General features: G+C 39.8%; 1 protein-coding gene across 6 annotated transcripts in view; it reads right to left on the reverse strand.

Moving 5' to 3' along the window:
- Positions 1-18,120, reverse strand: part of LSM14A (LSM14A mRNA processing body assembly factor) — a 56,016-nt gene extending 37,896 nt beyond the window's left edge. For 2 of the 6 annotated variants that reach the window (XM_060288422.2, XM_030874437.3), the window contains exon 1: positions 17,784-18,117. In XM_060288422.2, coding sequence (XP_060144405.1) covers positions 17,784-17,904 — 121 coding nt within the window. In that variant the 5' untranslated portion in view covers positions 17,905-18,117. Of the gene's footprint in view, positions 1-17,783 lie in introns of all 6 variants that reach the window. The other 4 variants (XM_030874433.3, XM_030874436.3, XM_060288421.2 and 1 more) reach the window with 4 other exon arrangements.
- Positions 18,121-18,346: the final 226 nt, after the last annotated feature.

An 18,346-nucleotide genomic window follows, 5' to 3' on the forward strand; every position in this document is an offset into this window, starting at 1 on the left:
CCCAGAAATGGAAAAGCTAACTCTCAAATTTATATGGAACTTCAAGGGAGCCTGAATAGACAAAAGAATTTTGAAAACATTGGAGGACTCATACTTCCTGATTTCAAGATCTACTACAAAGCTACAGTAGTCAAAATAGTGTGGTATTGGCATAATGACAGACATATAGATTTATGGGATGGAATACAGAGTCCAGAAATGAACCCAAATATCTATGACCAATTAATTTTAGACAAGGGTCCAAGACTGTTCAACAGGGATAATAGAACAGTCTCTTCAAAAAATGTTCTGGGCTTCCCTGGTGGCGCAGTGGTTGAGAGTCCGCCTGCCGATGCAGAGGACATGGGTTCGTGCCCCAGTCCGGGAAGATCCCACATGCCGCGGAGTGGCTGGGCCCGTGAGCCATGGCTGTTGAGCCTGCGCGTCCGGAGCCTGTGCTCCTCAACGGGAGAGGCCACAACAGTGAAAGGCCCGTGTACAGCAAAAAAAAATAATAATAATAAAAAAGTTCTGGGACAACTAGATAAATGTGAAAGAATGAGGGTGAAATCGTACCTTACTCCATATACAAAAATTATCCCTAAGTGGGTGTGATATTAAGATATCATAAGAAATACACACATATATATATATATATATGTCTTTATTTCTAGCTCCTGGCCAGAGTGCCTAAAACTTCTGTAATTTCCTAAGAGATAAAGGTACTAAGAGCATCTTTTGCTCTAATGTTTGGTCTTTGACCTTGGCTTCTGACATAGAGCTCCTAAATCTCTTGGAATTTCCTGGGTGATATCAGAGCATCTTTTGCTCTAATGAGGAGACTCTTGGTGAACTCCTGGATAGCTTCAGGAAGGGGGCTGGACATCAGAAAGATGAAGCTATGATAAGGAGCTTGAAACTTTCAGCCTCACCTCCTACCCTCTAAGGAGGGAGAGGGACTTGAGATTGAGTTAATAATTGATCACGCCTATGTGATGAAGCCTCCATAAAAATCTGTAAACTATGGGGTTTGGAGAGCTCCCTGGTTGGTAAAGATGTGGAGGTGCTGGGAGGGTGATGTGCCTACAGAAGGCACGGAAGCTCGGCACCACTTCCCACATTTTACCCTCTACATCTCTTTCATCCGACTGTTCCTGAGTTGTATCCTTTTATAATAAACCAGTAATCTAACAAGTAAACTGTTTTCCTGAGTTCTGTGTGCTGTTCTAGAAAATGATCAAACCAAGGAAGGGGTTGTGGCAACCCCCAATTTATAACCAGTTGGTTAAAAATACAGGTCACAAGCTGGGCCTTGAGACTGCTGTGGGGAGTGGGTGGGGGGAAGTCTTATGGAACTGAGCCCTTAACCTGTGGTATCTGACGCTAACTTCAGATAGACAGTGTCAGAATTGAGTTAAATTGTAGGACACCCAGTTGGTGCCCAAGGAGTTGGAGAATTGATTGATGTGGGAACCCCCCCCCACCCACAATTTGGAAGCTAGAATGGAAGAGAAACACAGAATTTTTCTTTTAGTGGGTCAGTGACCTAAATATAAGAGCCAAAACTATAAAAATATTAAGAGAACATAGGAGCAATCTTTATGACCCTGAATTTGACAACGGATTCTTAGATTTGACACTAAAAGCAACAGCGACAGAAGAAAAAGACAGATGAATTGGACTTCATAAAAATTAAACCCTTCATAAAAATTAAACCCCTTCTTAAACAGTATTAAGAATATTAAAAGACAAGCTATGAAATAAGAGAAATGTTTGTAAGTCATATATAAGCGTTTAATATGTAGAATATATAAAGAACTCAACAAATTGTTAAAGACAAACAATCCAATTAAAAATGAGCAAAAACTTGGAGACACTTCTCAAAAGAAGATATACAAATAGCCAACAAGATCATGAAAAGATGTTTAATATCATAAGTCATTATGGAAATGCAAATCAAAACCAACATGAAATACCACTTCACAACTACCAGGATGGCTTTAGTAATAAAATCAGAAAATAACAAATATTGACGAGGATGTGGAGAAATAGGAACCCTTGCACACTGCTGGTAGAAATGTGAAATGGTGCAGCTGCTGTGGAAAATAGCTTGGTGGTTCCTCAAAAAACTAAACATATAATAACCAAATGACTCAGCAATTTCACTCATATATAAAAAACCTATGTCCACACAGAAATGAATGTTTCAAGTAGTATTATTCATAATAGTCAAAAGTTGGAAACTACCCAAATGCCCATCAACAGATGAACAAACTGTGTTTTTTACACACACACACACACACACACACACAAACACACACACACACACACACACACAAACGAGTATTATCCAGCCATAAAAAGGAACAAAATGCTGATACAGGGCTTCCCTGGTGGCGCAGTGGTTGGGAGTACGCCTGCTGATGCAGGGGACACAGGGACACGGGTTCGTGCCCCGGTCCAGAAGGATCCCACATGCCGCGGGGCGGCTGGGCCCGTGAGCCATGGCCGCTGAGCCTGCGCGTTCGGAGCCTGTGCTCCGCAGCGGGAGAGGCCACGGTAGTGAGAGGCCCGTGTACCGCAAAAAAAAAAAAAAAACCAAAAAACAAAATGCTGATACATGTTACAGCTAGAAAGAAGCTCCAAAGCATTATGCTAAGTGAAAGAAGACAGACACAAAAGTCACCTATTATACAATCCCTTTTACATAATATATCCAGAATGGGAAAAGCCAGAGAGACAGAAAGCAGATTAGTGGTTATTGAGGAAAGGCGGGGAAATGGGGAGGGAATTACTTAATGGGTAAGGGGTATTTTCCCAAGGTGATGAAAAAGTTTTGAAATTAAGGAGAGGTAGCGGTTACACAACACTGTGACTAAACTAAATGCCACTGAATCATACACTTTATAATGGTTAATTGTATGTTATATGAATTTCACATCAATAACATACACCGGGACTTCACTGGCAGTCCAGTGGTTAAGACTCTGTACTTCCACTGCAGGGGGCACGGGTTCAAGCCCTGGTCTTCCTGGTACGGAAACTAAGATCCCACATGCCACACGGTGAGACAAAACAAAAACAAAAACAAAAAACCACACACACACATCCCTACAAATATAGCTGGTAAGAGAATACACAAAATGATAATAATAGTTGGATGAGAATGTTAAAACTAGGCGTGGTTGTCCTCTATATTCTCAACTTCATCATGTTGTTACCTTGCTTTAATAAGTATTCTAGTTTTTCTTATTCCCCAAACTAGAAAAGCCCAAATTTTAGGCCAGTGTTCAAAACAGGGGGAAGTAGGGAAAATACTTTTTTTTTCTATTAGTCTTAAAAGAATATAATCAATTCCCCACTCTGGCTACAAATAGCAAAGATTTATTAATAAAAATGTATACCATGATACTCTTTTTTAAAAAAAGAGATAGGGTCAAAGTTCTGGCAAAATCATTTATCTAAAATATCTCTATCTCTAAATCAAGGCAAGCTCAAATATCACACTGTCAAACCTGGTTAACAGTATATTAACACCCATACCCATAGTCATAGTACATGACTACAGGGAAGAGCTATAGTGACCAAATTCCCAATACAATACGTCCATTATAAAATACCAAAGCTTTCTAAGTTTAAATGATAAATATGTCCATAGTCAAGTATGGTTACCATCCTCAAAATAACATTAATATTTTCCAAAAGCCTTAACTTTTTTTTTTTTAAGTCTTTACTGAATTTGTTACAATATTGCTTCTGCTTTATGTTTTGGATTTTCAGCCCCCCTGAGGCATGTGGGATCTTAGCTCCCTGACCAGGGATTGAACCTGCACCCCCTGCAATGGAAGGCGCAGTCTTAACCACTGGACCACCAGGGAAGTCCCAAGGCTTAACTTTTGGACACAAACTAAAAATTATAAATTAGGCTCTAATACTGACTGATGAAAAAGAAAAATAAGTCTGTTGAATACTAAAATGGGAGAGCAATAAACAAAAGGTTGAATCATTCAAGAAATGTCCAAAAGTTAGTTGCGAAACTAAGGCTAAGTTCAAATGGAAATCTAGAATAACATTTATAGTGTCGTTTTAAAAAATATATATTATTTTTTAATTAATTAATTAATTTATTTTTGGCTGCGTTAGGTCTTCATTGCTGCGCGCAGGCTTTCTCTAGTTGCGGTGAGCAGGGGCTACTCTTTGTTGCAGTGCATGGTCTTCTCACTGTGGTGGCTTCTCTTGTTGCAGAGCACGGGCTCTAGGCACATGGGCTTCAGTAGTTGTGGCTCACGGGCTCTAGAGCGCACGCTCAGCAGCTGTGGCACATGGGCTTAGTTGCTCCGCGGCATGTGCGATCTCTCCAGATCAGGGCTCGAACCCGTGTTCCCTGCATTGGCACGCGGATTCTTAACTACTGCACCACCAGGGAATTCCCCTGATGTAGTCTTAAAGTTAAAACTCCTGTCAAGTATCAGTTGTAAGACCTGGTCCCAGACACTTACCCAAACTTAAGTTCCAACCAAGCTCATTATTCTCCATACACGGAGCAGGTTTTCCATCCTCTACCAAAACTCCTCCCCACATCTGACCTATCCTAAATTTCAGCTTGGATACTACTTGTATTCCTCATGGTTCTCCAGAGAAACAGAACCAACAGGATGCACGTATACACACACAGACACAGAGAGATTTATTTTAAGAAATTGGGCTCATGTGAAAATCCCAAATGTGCAGAGTAGGCCAGCAGGCTGGAGACCTGGAAAAGAGTTGTGTTTGAGTCCAAAGGTGGTCTGCTGGCAGAATTCCTTCTTGCTCAGAGGAGGTCAGTCTTTGTTCTATTAGGGCCTTCAACTTGACTGGATGAGGCCCACCCACGTCCCACATCATGGAGAGTAAATATGCTTTACTTTAAAGTCCAGTAATTTAAATATTAATCTGGTTAAAAAAACACCTTCAGAAAGGTCCAGAATATTTGACCAAATATCTGGGCACTGTGGCCCAGCCAAATTGACACAACACTAGCCATCACACAACTCCACCAGTGATATTCCCAGATGGAAGTAACACATTCTTCCTCTAAAAATCACACAGTATTCTACCATTGGATATACCTACCTCTTCTAAAAGTGAAAGATCTTCAGGACAAAGATCTGTATCTTTGTTAACTACCACAGTATCTAACACAGTGCCCTACATATTGCTGACATTTGAATATTTCTTTTTTTTTTTAAACATCTTTATTGGAGTATAATTGCTTTACAATGGTGTGTTAGTTTCTGCTGCATAACAAAGTGAATCGGCTATATGTGTACATATATTCCCAAATCTCCCTCCTGCGTCTCCCTCCCACCCTCCCTATCCCACCCCTCTAGGTGGACACAAAGCACCTAGCTGATCTCCCTGTGCTATGCAGCTGCTTCCCACTAGCTATCTATTTTACATTTGGTAGTGTATATATATCAATGACACTCTCTCACTTCCTCCCAGCTTACCCTTCCCCCCCGCCCCGTGTCCTCAAGTCCATTCTCTATGTCTGCCGTCTTTATTCCCATCCTGCCCCTAGGTTCTTCATAACTTTTTTTTTTTTTTTTTTAGATTCCATATATATGTGTTAGCATACGGTATTTGTTTTTCTCTTTCTGACTTACTTCACTCTGTAGGACAGACTCTAGGTCCATCCACCTCACTACAAATAACTCACTACAAATAACTCAATTTTGTTTCTTTTTGTGGCTGAGTAATATTCCATTGTATATATGTGCCACATCTTCTTTAGCCATTCATCTGTCGATGGACACTTAGGTTGGTTCCATGTCCTGGCTATTGTAAATAGAGCTGCAATGAACATTGTTGTACATGACTCTTTTTGAATTATGGTTTTCTCAGGGTATATGCCCAGTACTGGGATTGCTGGTTTGTATGGTAGTTCTATTATTAGTTTAAGGAACCTCCATACTGTTCTCCATAGTGGCTGTATCAATTTACATTCCCACCAACAGTGCAGGAGGGTTCCCTGTTCTCCACACCCTCTCCAGCATTTATTGTTTGTAGTTTTTTGATGATGGCCGTTCTGACTGGTGTGAGGTGATACCTCATGGTAGTTTTGATTTTAAATATTTCTTGAATAAATTCTACAGTGGAAAAAGCTACTAAGTAAGCTATTTCCAAAATTGCTGAGCACTGTTTAATACCAAAGGAATTGAATTAAGTTACACAATAAACCTACTTAGAATAAAATGGGAAAATGACTATTTACAGCAAAAAGAAATAGCTGGACATCAATAGGATGGGCAAACAGAAAAAACAGCACATGGATTTAAAAGCTGCACTTGGTATTTTTTTTTCTCCTTCTGATATTTATCCCTAAGTACAGTTCTTGGTGCAAATCCAATATCCAATATTTATCCTTAAGTACAGTGCTTGGTGCAAATCCAGTATCATATATAAACTTTTGCTGAAACTATTTGCGATACTATATATTTGGAATAGCTGTTATATAAGGGTTTAATACAAGGTTTAATTATTTAAATATTAAAATATCTTCACTCATCAAGCTATCTCTCCAAAATGTACTACCCTACACAGACCCTGACAGCAGGACAGTAGTAAGCAGCTCTGGATTTTTTTTACTTGGGCGGGGAGCTTTAAAAAATAAGATTCCACAGGCCTGGACTTTGAATCATACCACAGCCTGTCACCACAAACCTCCGCCTTCTGCACACCTGCACTTTCTCCTTTGGTCCATTCTTCACACTACTTTCCTTCTATTAGGGAATATTACTGCGCTGAATAAAAACATCTGTCCCCAGCCTCTGTAATCTCTTCCTGTACCCACTATATACTTGTCATCCCTAATAGAGACATTACTACTGACCTCTCCGCAATATTCTCAATCTCCTCAGCGCTGTCACATGCCAGTCACTGGTGACTCTAAGATAACAGAGTTCACAGCCCAGATGACTTTCCTCTCACCTTTTCAAACATATTCTTAAAACCAACTCCTTATCACTTAATTCTAAAAGTAAACTCCTGTTTGACTAAAAAGACTCCAAATGGTCTTGTCTTTTTCATTAATACATTTCATTATCTTCACTCATCTTCTCCCCTCTTCCTTGCAGTCTTGGGGGAAGTAAGATCCATACATTTCTTTTAACCCAATGTCATCTTCCACGATTATAGGTTTGAGACCTTGCTCAGTCTTACTTGCAACTTCACTTGCTTCCTCCTGTTGGATTACTAATACATGCAGATTTACTCAGACATATCTTTGCTCAACCATGAGAATTTCAGACTGAGCTCAAGGGAATAACGACTAGTGAGAATAAGAATTTAGAAAGAGTGCCATGAAGAGAGAATTGTAAAACCAGAAAGCAATTTGAAAATTTAGATGGTGATGCAAAACAACAGTAATAATGCAAAACACATAAATAAGGACCTCTTTGAAATTGTAGATCCTGAAACATTTCTATAAAGCACAGGATGGCAAAAGAAAATTTGTTTATACTTATTATTACTAATCTGAGAGAATAAAATATTCTCAATACTGTCTTAATTTATCATACTGTCTTTTCCTATTAAATGTCAAGTTCAACCACACATTTTCTGACCGAGGAGAATTTTCAGAAATAATAATTCTTTATGTGATCAACAGTTAATTTGCTATGCACAAGGGACACAAGGGGGGGAAAGATGCTGAGGTCTAGTAATGAAAGATAAGAAAAGCTTGATAAGCACAAAAAGAAAATAGAAGGTAAAACACGAACACAGAAGATGCAATGAACACTTCCTGACTAGGGTAATCAAGGAAGGCTTTGCAGGGGTGGTGATACTGAAGCAGAATCTAGGAGTATAAACCTGATTCCCTCCTGATCCATTCCCAATTTTGGTCAATAGGAACCATTATAGGTACCACCATTCGATTCCTCCCTGTTCCTTGTTCAATTCTTTAAAGGCCAACCCATTCTCCTAATTTCTCATGTATCTGCTCTTTCTTCTCTATTTTAACTAGTTTAGGTCTGTATTTCTTCTTTCCCAAACTCTTAAAATATTCCAACCGAACTCAATATTGTTCGCTCATATTGTCCCTCACCCCCAATTTTTGCACAATGCTGTCAGCATAAACTTCCTAAACCTGGACTCTGACACATCACTTTATTGGCCAAAAACTTTCCGTGGCTCCTTACAATCCACCAAGAAAACTCAGACTTGTTCGCATGTCATTCAAATGACAAACGGAATAAACAAAGGTAAATGTAGCAGTGGAAAGAAGCAAAATAAAAGGGGACGGAGTGCTTGAATCTGTCATCTGACACATTTTCCTTGGGACTTGAGCCTTCCAGAGCGGTTAGTCCTTCTCTTTCGTTTGTGATTTCATTATCAATCTGTTGCTTTGTTCCATTTCTTCAACAGCCATGTAAGAAGGAAGAACATTCCAGTCAAGAGAACCTTGTGAAAAGGCCACAAATCTGAAGGAACTTGACTGATCTGAAGACCTAAATGACAACTAGTGTGGTCCTACCTCAGGTGAGTTGCAAGGTGTTGTGGGTAAGGATAAGTCTTGGACTTTGTGTTGTAGTTGTCTCTGTTCACTTCCCTGACAGACTGCAAACTCCCTGTGACCAAGGATTGGACACTTCTTCCTAGATATCCTCTTCATGTGGCTAATTGTGACTATCTGTCAGGCCCTAACTTAGCTGCTGGGTCCTCAAGAACCTTGTCTCTGTTGCTCTCTTTTGTTTACTAGCACCTAGCATAGTGTTTAACATATAGTCATAGTAGGCGCTCAGTAATTCTCTTGAATGGATATAATAAGCACCAGGCAGATACAAGCTTCCCTTATGCCCCATGTGCTCCATGCTGTCTTTAGTGTGGTAGGTATCTCTGCTCCCATATGTGCTAAGGTTTCTCCAGAACCTCTAGTTTACCCTCACCAGAGAGCACCAGGGTTGGAAAGGAATGGCTATCCAGTTGTGTAAAATGCAAAAGGGGCTTTGGAAATCTGACCACTGTTGAAACAAATTTCAAGTTAATCTTCCAGTTTTTACCTCTATCTTACCTAATTACTATAGTCCTTGTTTCCATTGCACATAATGATGCCAATTCCTGAGACTTTTAGGAGTTTGGGTGCAAATCAGGTTTACTTCGTGGCTTTACCCACTGCCTACTTAGGCTGCAGCTTTCTAAGTACTGCTAAGAAGACATTTAAACTCATCCATTTGTTTTCAGCCTCCAAAATTTTGTGGCTGTTGTCTCCTTTCCAAATCTACTTTGTCCTTTATGGGTTTATGTCTTTAAAAAAAGGCCTTCTCATGTAGTTTTAGTAGGACTTATAAACAGGAAGAAAAAGTAGAAGCATGTCCAATCTGCAGTCTAAATTTAATCTTGACTCTCTAAGCTTGCTTTGTTGGGCATTCTTCCTTGTGGTTGGTTTTTCTATTTTAATCTTCCAAACATATAACCCACAGACAGAGATATAAAAATATTTCTAAGAGCAAATTAATTAATTAAAAATAAATGTATCCAATAGGAATTAAAAAACAAAACAAAAAACACCAGGGTGGAAGAAAAACTAATCTGAGAGTCAGACAGAGAGAGTAAATTTATTAGGTTACAGTAAATTTATTATGGTACAGATGAACCGGTTTGCAAGGCAGAAATAGAGACACAGATGTAGAGAACAAATGTATGGACACCAAGGGGGAAAAGCGGCAGTTGGAGGGGTGGGATGAATTGGGAGATTGGGATTGACATACATACACTAATATGTATAAAATAGATAATAAGAACCTGCTGTATAGCACAGGGAACTCCACTTCACTGTACAGTAGAAACTAACACAGCATTGTAAAACAACTATACCCCAATTTAAAAAAAAAAAGATTGTTTTTTCAAGATTTACAAGATCCACAGAGAACCACTCAGGAAAAAAACATGCCAGTGTGGCAACGTTTCTTAACTCAAGAATAAAGCTTCCAGAGAGACAAGTGACTGAGAATCAGACTGGCATCAGCAACACCAGCATGTGAGAACACAACATTCCAATAACTTCAAAGCTCCATAGAAAAAAAATTCTGAATTTGTAACAATATAGCCAGCCAATCAAGTAATCAACAAAAAGATAGGTTCACTAAGAAAATTTTCCACCCACACATCCCCCCACCCCTGCCCTGCAATACTAGGGGAAAAAGAGAGTCAACTAAGAGGTCAACTTGTAAACAAGAAACAGGAATCCCTGAATGTCTCTGAATAGACTGGTGAGAGATAATGGAACAGTAAAGCGGTAGAGGTTGTAAGAAGTAAAATTCTGCATATATTTTGAAATTAGAGCTGACAGGATCAGAAACACGTATGAGCTGTGAGAGGCAGAGAAATTAAGGATGACTCAAAGGTTTTTGATCTTACCAACTAAAAGAATAAGTTGTCATTCGATTAGATGGAGAAACAGGTTTGGGACATGCTGAATGGGAGATGCCTAGTAGACATCCTTCCAGGTGGAGATGTTAAGGAGGCAGATGGATATACAAGTCAGGAGTTCAGAGGAGGGGTACAGGTTGGAAATAACAGTAATCTATAGATAGTATTTGAAGTCATGAAGAGAAGAGTCATCAAGAGAAGAGTGCAGATGATAAAATAAGGAAATAACTTGTAAACAACAGAAAAGAAAAAAGAGAGAGGAGAGAGAGAACGAGAGAGTGAAGTTACGAACTAAGCCCTGGCATGCTCCAACATTTGGAGGTTTAGGAGTTGAAGAATCAGCAAAGGAGACTGAGATGCAACCAGTGAGGTATTAGAGAAAACTAGGATAACATCAAGTGAAAAAACTGTTACAAGAAGAGATCAATTGTGCCATATATTGCTGATCAGTCAAGTAGACTGAGAATAGGAACCAACCACTGAATTTAGCAACATGGAAGTCTTTGGTAACCTTAATGTAGACAACTCCTTCAAGGAGTTCTGGTGCAAAGGGAAGGGGAGAAATGGGGCAGTAGATAACAAAGAAGAACTGCATTAAGAGTAGTGCTTTTTTGTTGTTGCTGTTTTTAAGATGGGTGAAATAACAGCATATCTGTGAGTAGACAGGAAGGATCTGGTAGAAAAAGAAAAACTGAATACATAGGAGAGAGAGAGTAGAGAACTGCTAGAGCGATGTCTTTGAATCATCAAGAAGGGATGAAATCTTGCACAAGTGGAAGGGTGGCCTTAGAGAGAACAGTTTATCTATATTGACCAGAGAAAAGGAGAGGTTTGGGGCAGATGCAGGTAACTAGGTACATGTGGGATGAGTTGATAAAAATTCTCTTCTGTTTGCTGTTCTCTTCTCAATTAAATAGGAAGCAAGGTTCACAGGCTGAAAGTGAAGATGGGGGAAGAGGTGGTGGAAGTCTGAGGAAAACAAGGAATGGAATAGTCATGCAGAAAAATGGAACGAATGGACTATGGAAATACAGTATATATATATGGGAAGTAGCCATGACCGCTGGGCTTAGTGAACATAAACGTACAGTGAAATTGGCCAGCATGTCTGTGTTGACACTTGTACAAGAAAGTGGGAGAGGGAAAGGGGGATTGACAGTATATGCTCTGTACTGACTGTAACAACTCCTTGTGGAATTAAAGCAGGAAGTAAAGTTATGAGGGGAGTGTGGGGCAGTGAAAGGTAGTAAGATCAACAGACTATAGACTACAATAGATCTGAATGACTGATGGAGTTCGGGTACCTAGACAAAGATGGAGACAGTGGTTGGAAATAACACTGAGATAGCTACTCCCTGTCAAGCACCTACAATAAAACAGTTAACTTTTTTTTTTTTTTTTTGCGGTATGCGGGCCTCTCACTGCTGTGGCCCCACAGGCTCCGGAAGCGCAGGCTCAGTGGCCATGGCTCACGGGCCCAGCCGCTCTGCGGCATGTGGGATATTCCCAGACCGGGGCACGAACCCGTGTCCCCTGCATCAGCAGGCGGACTCTCAACCACTGCGCCACCAGGGAAGCCCAACAGTTAACTTTTGATATTATCTCATTTAATTCTGAGAATGACTCTGAAAGATGGGCGTTATTATCCTTATTTAAAAGATGGAAGTTAAAGCTAACGTTAAATTACTTGTCCAAGGTCAAAGAGCTACTAAGTATTCCAACTGGCCTTTTGGGTCACATTTTCTTTCAGAAACGAACACCTCACAAAACTAGAATAAAATCCTTGTGAATAAAATATTTTACAGACTAACTCACACTTTATCCATTAAAAAAACGTACTTCAAGGATATCCAGTTTTTAAAATGGCTAACTGAAGTATTACTTTAAAGCATCATAAATAAAAGGTAAATTGTTTCCATAGAAAACACCTTCTATCATGGAGTAATAAATTCAAGTTAAACTATCTACAGTTACTGCTATTATTACTTTGGCACTGAGTTAAATATAAAATTCTTGCTATGTGTCATGCACAGGTAAGATCTCTTTACTCTTAATATTTCCTTCCTTCTACTATTATTTTCTTCAGGCTTTACGTTGTTTTCTTTACTTCTGATTCAGAAAGTCACGGCTTATTTTACTCCACTGGAAAATGTACAGTTAGTTTTTGGCACTTGACCCGAGACTCCCAGAATTACCAAGAATTTCTGCGGACTATGTATGCAACAACAACAAACTGTTTCCAAGGCTCCAAGTTCTGGCAACCTCACTAAATAGGACGACCAAAAGAAATCGCAGCATTAAGTTTCACTGGATCTTTGCTGTTCTAGGTAGTGATTTTGTGAATTGCTAGATTTGGATCTCCAACTCATGCGAGAATGCAAGAAATCAATAAAGCACTTCACAGGCATTTCATCCATCATACAAAACTCTCCCACTCTCTGAAGTTTATGACTATGTGGCTAATCAACAGTCAAGAAGTAGGTAAGCTATGCCAATGGGCAAGACTTAGCAGATGAGTAAGGAAATAATCCATTGCCAATTTACCCACTTTTATATTCCTCCACCAGTCACTTGATTTTAAAAACAAATCATTTTAAAAGCAGCTGGCTTATATAATCATTCTTCTTCACAAAGTCTCTTTTCCTAATTCAGTGGCAACCTGGTTTTCACTTGAGGGGTATATTATCCAGGTACAGCTAACTAAATATATGTTACATAAGAATTTCATTTAATTTTATTTAAATACTTTTAAAATCTACGTATATAATGCTTATAGGAAATGTAAACTTCCTCCAACTTTGAGATTCCCATAATTAGAAACCTTCAATAACTACAAGTATCCTTTTCATTTATTCAAATATTTATCAAGGGTCTGCTATGTGCCAGGCACTATTCCAGGTACTGAGGATAGAGCAATGAATGAGACAAAACTCTCTGCCTTCACGAAGCTTCCATTCTGTGCGAAATCTCTTAGTATCCAGGATCTAGTATGTGTCTGGGCGTCATATTCACAAACACAGGTGCAAATACAATTGGAAGTATCCCACAAACTATTGATGCATGTCATCACTTTGCAATTCCCTCAAATGTCCTGAACTGATTCTTCTCTTAAATTTTAAATGAAAACTATAATTGAGCTTGAGTCATAAGGTGAAACTCTGTCTCCCCAACAATGTCATTTGAATCATGTCATAAGATTTTTTCCTCTTATATCCCTATTCTCCAAAATTTCTTACTGTTGGGGGAGGGAACATACCTATGTATTTTAATTTTAAAGAGAGATACAATTGTGAACATGGAATTTGGAGATATCCCCAAGAGACTTCTATAAGATTAATAAACTAAAATGCTAATTAACTTCCATTTATTCATTCATTTAATAAATATTCATTCATCCCAGGAGCTCAGACTCTACGTGGGGAGCGAAGGTGGAGACAATAAACACATGCAAATAAACAAAGATGATTATGTGTAGGTCATGATCAGTATTAGGAAGAAAAAAAACGCAGAGCTATGACAAAGACTATAAGAAACAAACTACAGCCCAGGTTATCTACTAACATACTTAGACCTACATTAAAGTCTTTCTAGGTTGCCTTTAAAACTTCCTGACATTGATTTAGAAGACTGAGTATTAAAGTTCATCAAACTTACCTCAATTTCACTTTATAGAACTAGAGCTAGTCTGTGAAATCTCTAGCAGAAAATAAAAGACATCACCCATTCAGCAGTACCTCTGGGATTGGGCTTTTGATTATATACAGTGTGACCATACAATTTATTATCCAAACTGCAACATTTTCAAGAGAGAAAAGGGATGTTTTAACCATTATGCCAGAATAACAGGCACAAACAAGGACTTTCCACGAGGGCAAACCAGGCCATATGGTCACCCTAATTACATACTACATCAAGCAGAAATAGTCCAAAATTTCAGGACTATTTTATAGTTCCAGATGGATTTAAATTGTAAGTAACATCCAAGTAAAGAATCTAAATTATAATCTGGATCATATAAGCCAAGTGATGCCCTTACTAAATTTAAAGATTTAAATACCTCACAATATATACAAAATTAATTACAGGCGTATTATAGACCTAAATGCGAAAAGGCAAAATAAAAAAGTTTTGAAAAGATAATCAAAGTAACTCCATGACTTGGGATAGGGAAAAACTCCTTTAAAAAAAAGGAAAAGAAACACTAGCCATAATGGAAAAGAGTGATAAACATGTCTACATTAAAAGAACTTCTATTCACCAAAAGAAACCATTAAATGGGAAAAGATACTTGTAACAGATACATCCAGCAAAGGATTCATATTCTAAATATTGAACTCTAGAAAAAAACATGCAATTCAATAGGAAAATGGGCAAAAGATTTCAAAGGCACTTCACGAAAAGATGAAATCCAAATGACCAAGATATGAAAAGGTGTTCACCTCATTAGTAATCAGGGAGATTAAAACCAGGTACAAATACATACCCACCAGATTGGATAGAACGAAAACATAAAATACCTTATACTAAATATTATTGTTGAAGGATGTGGAACAACTATAACTTTCATATACTGTACTAATAATTGAAATAAAAACTAGTAAACAACTACTTTGGAAAACTGTTTGTCATTATCTAATAAAGACACACAATCCCCATGATCCTGCAATTCAAAGTATACACCATAAAGAAAATTACGTAAACATGCATCAGTAAACTCAAACACAAATGTTCACAAAGGCAGTGTTCATAATTGCCAAAAACTGTAAACAATTTAAACAACTGCAGAATATCCAAAACAACTGCAGAAATAAACATATCATATGCATGACGGAATACTATCTCCCAACAAAAGCCAAAATAAATATATACAAGATGATTCCATTTATATAAAGTTCAAACACGGACAAAACTCTATCATTCAGAGATGTAAACTTAAGTGATAAAACTATGAATGTCAGAATAACATTTATATCTAGTTTAAGAGGGTAGTAGTTGATGGGAAGATGCAGGGGGTGGAAGGCTTGTGGGATGTTGACAATGCCTGTCTTACCCTGGATGGTAGTTACAAGGATCTTTGTTTAAAGATCTTTGTTTATCTACTTATCTTTTCAACATGTGTGGTTATATTTCACAATAAGAAAAAAAAAAGAAACAGCTCCCTAGAGAGGAAAAAAATTAACATCCTAAAAAGAATTCTAAGAATGTTAAAGAGATTAACTCACTCCATAGCTTAAAAACAGTTAACAAGGATCTCTAAATCCAAATACACACTGTATTCTAAACATACAGTATTCTAAAATCCATGAATAAACTTCTGGCTTCAATCTGTTATACTGCCACTCTTCATCCAAATTTTGAAAAAGGTGGAATTTCAGATATCAAATTACTCAATAAGTCATGTAAATTCTAAAATTTTAAGACCAAACACCCCACTTCTAATTTTGAAATTTGAAATAAGTGCCCGGTTGTTGACTGGACAGTTATAAAGTAGTTTTAGATTAGATACCGCTAGGTAGAATAATATCAAGATTTGATAACTCCAATTTTTTGCAAACACAAATTCCCAAACCTCTGTTACACATTAAATAACTCAGATTTCTTAAGAAAAAAGAATATATTATGTATGTGGGGTTAAATATCAAAGCCATAAGTAGAGACATAAATTCAATGATTAAAAAAATATTTTCATTGCTGTACTTATATAACATATTTATCAAGTCATGATAAAAAAGACAAATTATGTTTTGCATATGATTTTAACTATTACAGACTAACAAAATGTTCACTGACCCTAGAAGCTGTTGAAAGGATAATTTGTAAAAATGTGGATCGTTATTAAAATACAGACTTTTTAGGTTCTTGCATAAGAGTATACAGATTTTTTTTAAAGACTGAAATGAATACATTAGCAATCTTTACAATGTACAGATTTTTTTCTTTGTGAGGAGTGAAGGAACTGGCAAGACACCTTAAAATTCAGATTAGGTAAAACAATGCCTTTTTAAAAAGCTATTAAACCACTTTAAAGAGAAATACTGTTTTCAGCTTGTATGTGGCTCTCACCAAGAACTGTAGAGGACCTTTTCCACAATTTCACAAAATCATAAAAATTAAAACATTATACAGCTAAATATGCACGCGGGGGGGTCGGTGAGAGGGGAGAGGAAAGAAAATTAAGATAAAATAATTTAAGGCTCCCTACCCAGATATAAGATTTGTCCCAACACGAGTGCTATTAAAAAGGATGTACCAGAGAATCCAAGAAAAATGTCACTAAATACTTGCGTGATACCGCGAAATGACTCTCCTGGGTCAAAGATTAATCTTTTTTAAAAAAATAGATTTAGAAAATATTTTTCCTATCGCCGTACCTCTCTCCTTACCATGCTATTCATTCTATAACTCTACCATGTGCTGCGAAAATTATCAATACCTTAGTTATCTTGCTTCCCTCTCCTAAGTGTTCCAAAAACTTGTGAGGTTTCTTTCAAGATCAGGAGCTAAAGTTTATTTTCTTCCTGGTTTCCCGGCGGAGCTAAAGCCCAGACGTGTAAACGGAAACAAAACCCAGAAGACTGTGGCGATGCTAAATATTTGGGGGAGAACAGCTTCCTCCCCGACCCCAGAACTCTGTCCCGGGGAGCCTGCACGGGGGTCGGTCAGCGCCCACTGACCACTCAGATCTGCCTTGTGAACAAGGGTCCCGGAAAAAGCTTGAACACTTCTTTCCCCCGAGCTTCCAGAAACAAGGCCGAAACGAGAGCAGCAAACATTTTTAAAGAGATGGTTGCACAACAGGTTTGGAGAAGGATTCCGGTCTAACAGGTAAATACCACACAGGAGACAAGTGTGATGTGATCTGTTCCATGGTACCAATGGCATTTCGAGACCGTCTGCGTCGCAGAGGAAATCCAAAGTTTGGGCACATCACTTACAGTTCACCTGAGGGATATGCAGCGAATTGAAATTAAGAACGCGAGAAAATGGGTGCCGGAGAATCAACAAATCAGCACTTTAAACTAAGACTAGGCGGAAAAATTCTTTGACTACTCAGGCTTTGTTTGATGCTAAGACCGAATTTCGGAGTTGGAAGACGCGTATCTCCGTGTTCTTCGGCCCGTTCTCGGACTTCAGGGCCGCCGTGCCCGCCCAGCTCCCGGTCCTTAGTCCCCGGATTGAAGGCGCGGACCTTGGGGCAGAAGCCTGGGAGCCCGGGGAAGGCCGCGGCCCGGCCCAGCCCGCGACGCCTGGGCCCGGAAGGAGGGAAGGGGGCGGCCCCGCTCGGGAGGACGGCGGAGGGAGTAGGGAGGGAGCGAGGAGGTCGCGGGCCGAGAGCCGGGCGCAACCCCGAGCGCCCGGCCCGGCTCCACACCCAGAGGCCCGCCCCGGCGTACCTTTGGCGAGAGCTACGGTAGAGTTCTCGGTGTCGATAGTGTAGAGGATGCCCTCGTAGCGGATCTCCGCCTTGGAGATAAGGCTAATCTTGCTGCCGATGTAAGGGGTGCCCCCGCTCATGGCGCCGCCGCCGCCGCCGCTCCCGGCCGCTCGCAGAGAGGCAGATCCCGCGCCGCTGTGGCCGCTCAGCACGCCCGCTTGCTCCGTAGGCGCCTACAGCAGCCGCCTCAGACCCAACATGGCGGCAGCGCCGGCTCCACTACCCTCCCCCAGCCTCCCGCCCTCAAGCCCCGGCGCGGCGGCTGCAGCGGCGGCTGCGGCGGCGGCGGCTGCGGCGGCAGCACCAGCGGCGGCGGCGCGAGGCATGCTGGGCCGGGGAGGCCGCGCTCTCGCGAGACTCGGCCGGCTGTGGGCGGCTTCGTACGCATTGGCAGCCTCAGTAGTTATAGCTTCGCTGCTTGATCTGATCTGTCGCTACCGTGCCCGCGCGGCCTGAGAGGACATTCACGGAGAGGCCAAGTTCCTCGGGACGCGACGACACTGTGGGCTGGAGTGGTGGCGC

This window comes from Globicephala melas, chromosome 19 (genome assembly GCF_963455315.2).
Source record: "Globicephala melas chromosome 19, mGloMel1.2, whole genome shotgun sequence".
Classification (NCBI taxonomy): domain Eukaryota; kingdom Metazoa; phylum Chordata; class Mammalia; order Artiodactyla; family Delphinidae; genus Globicephala; species Globicephala melas.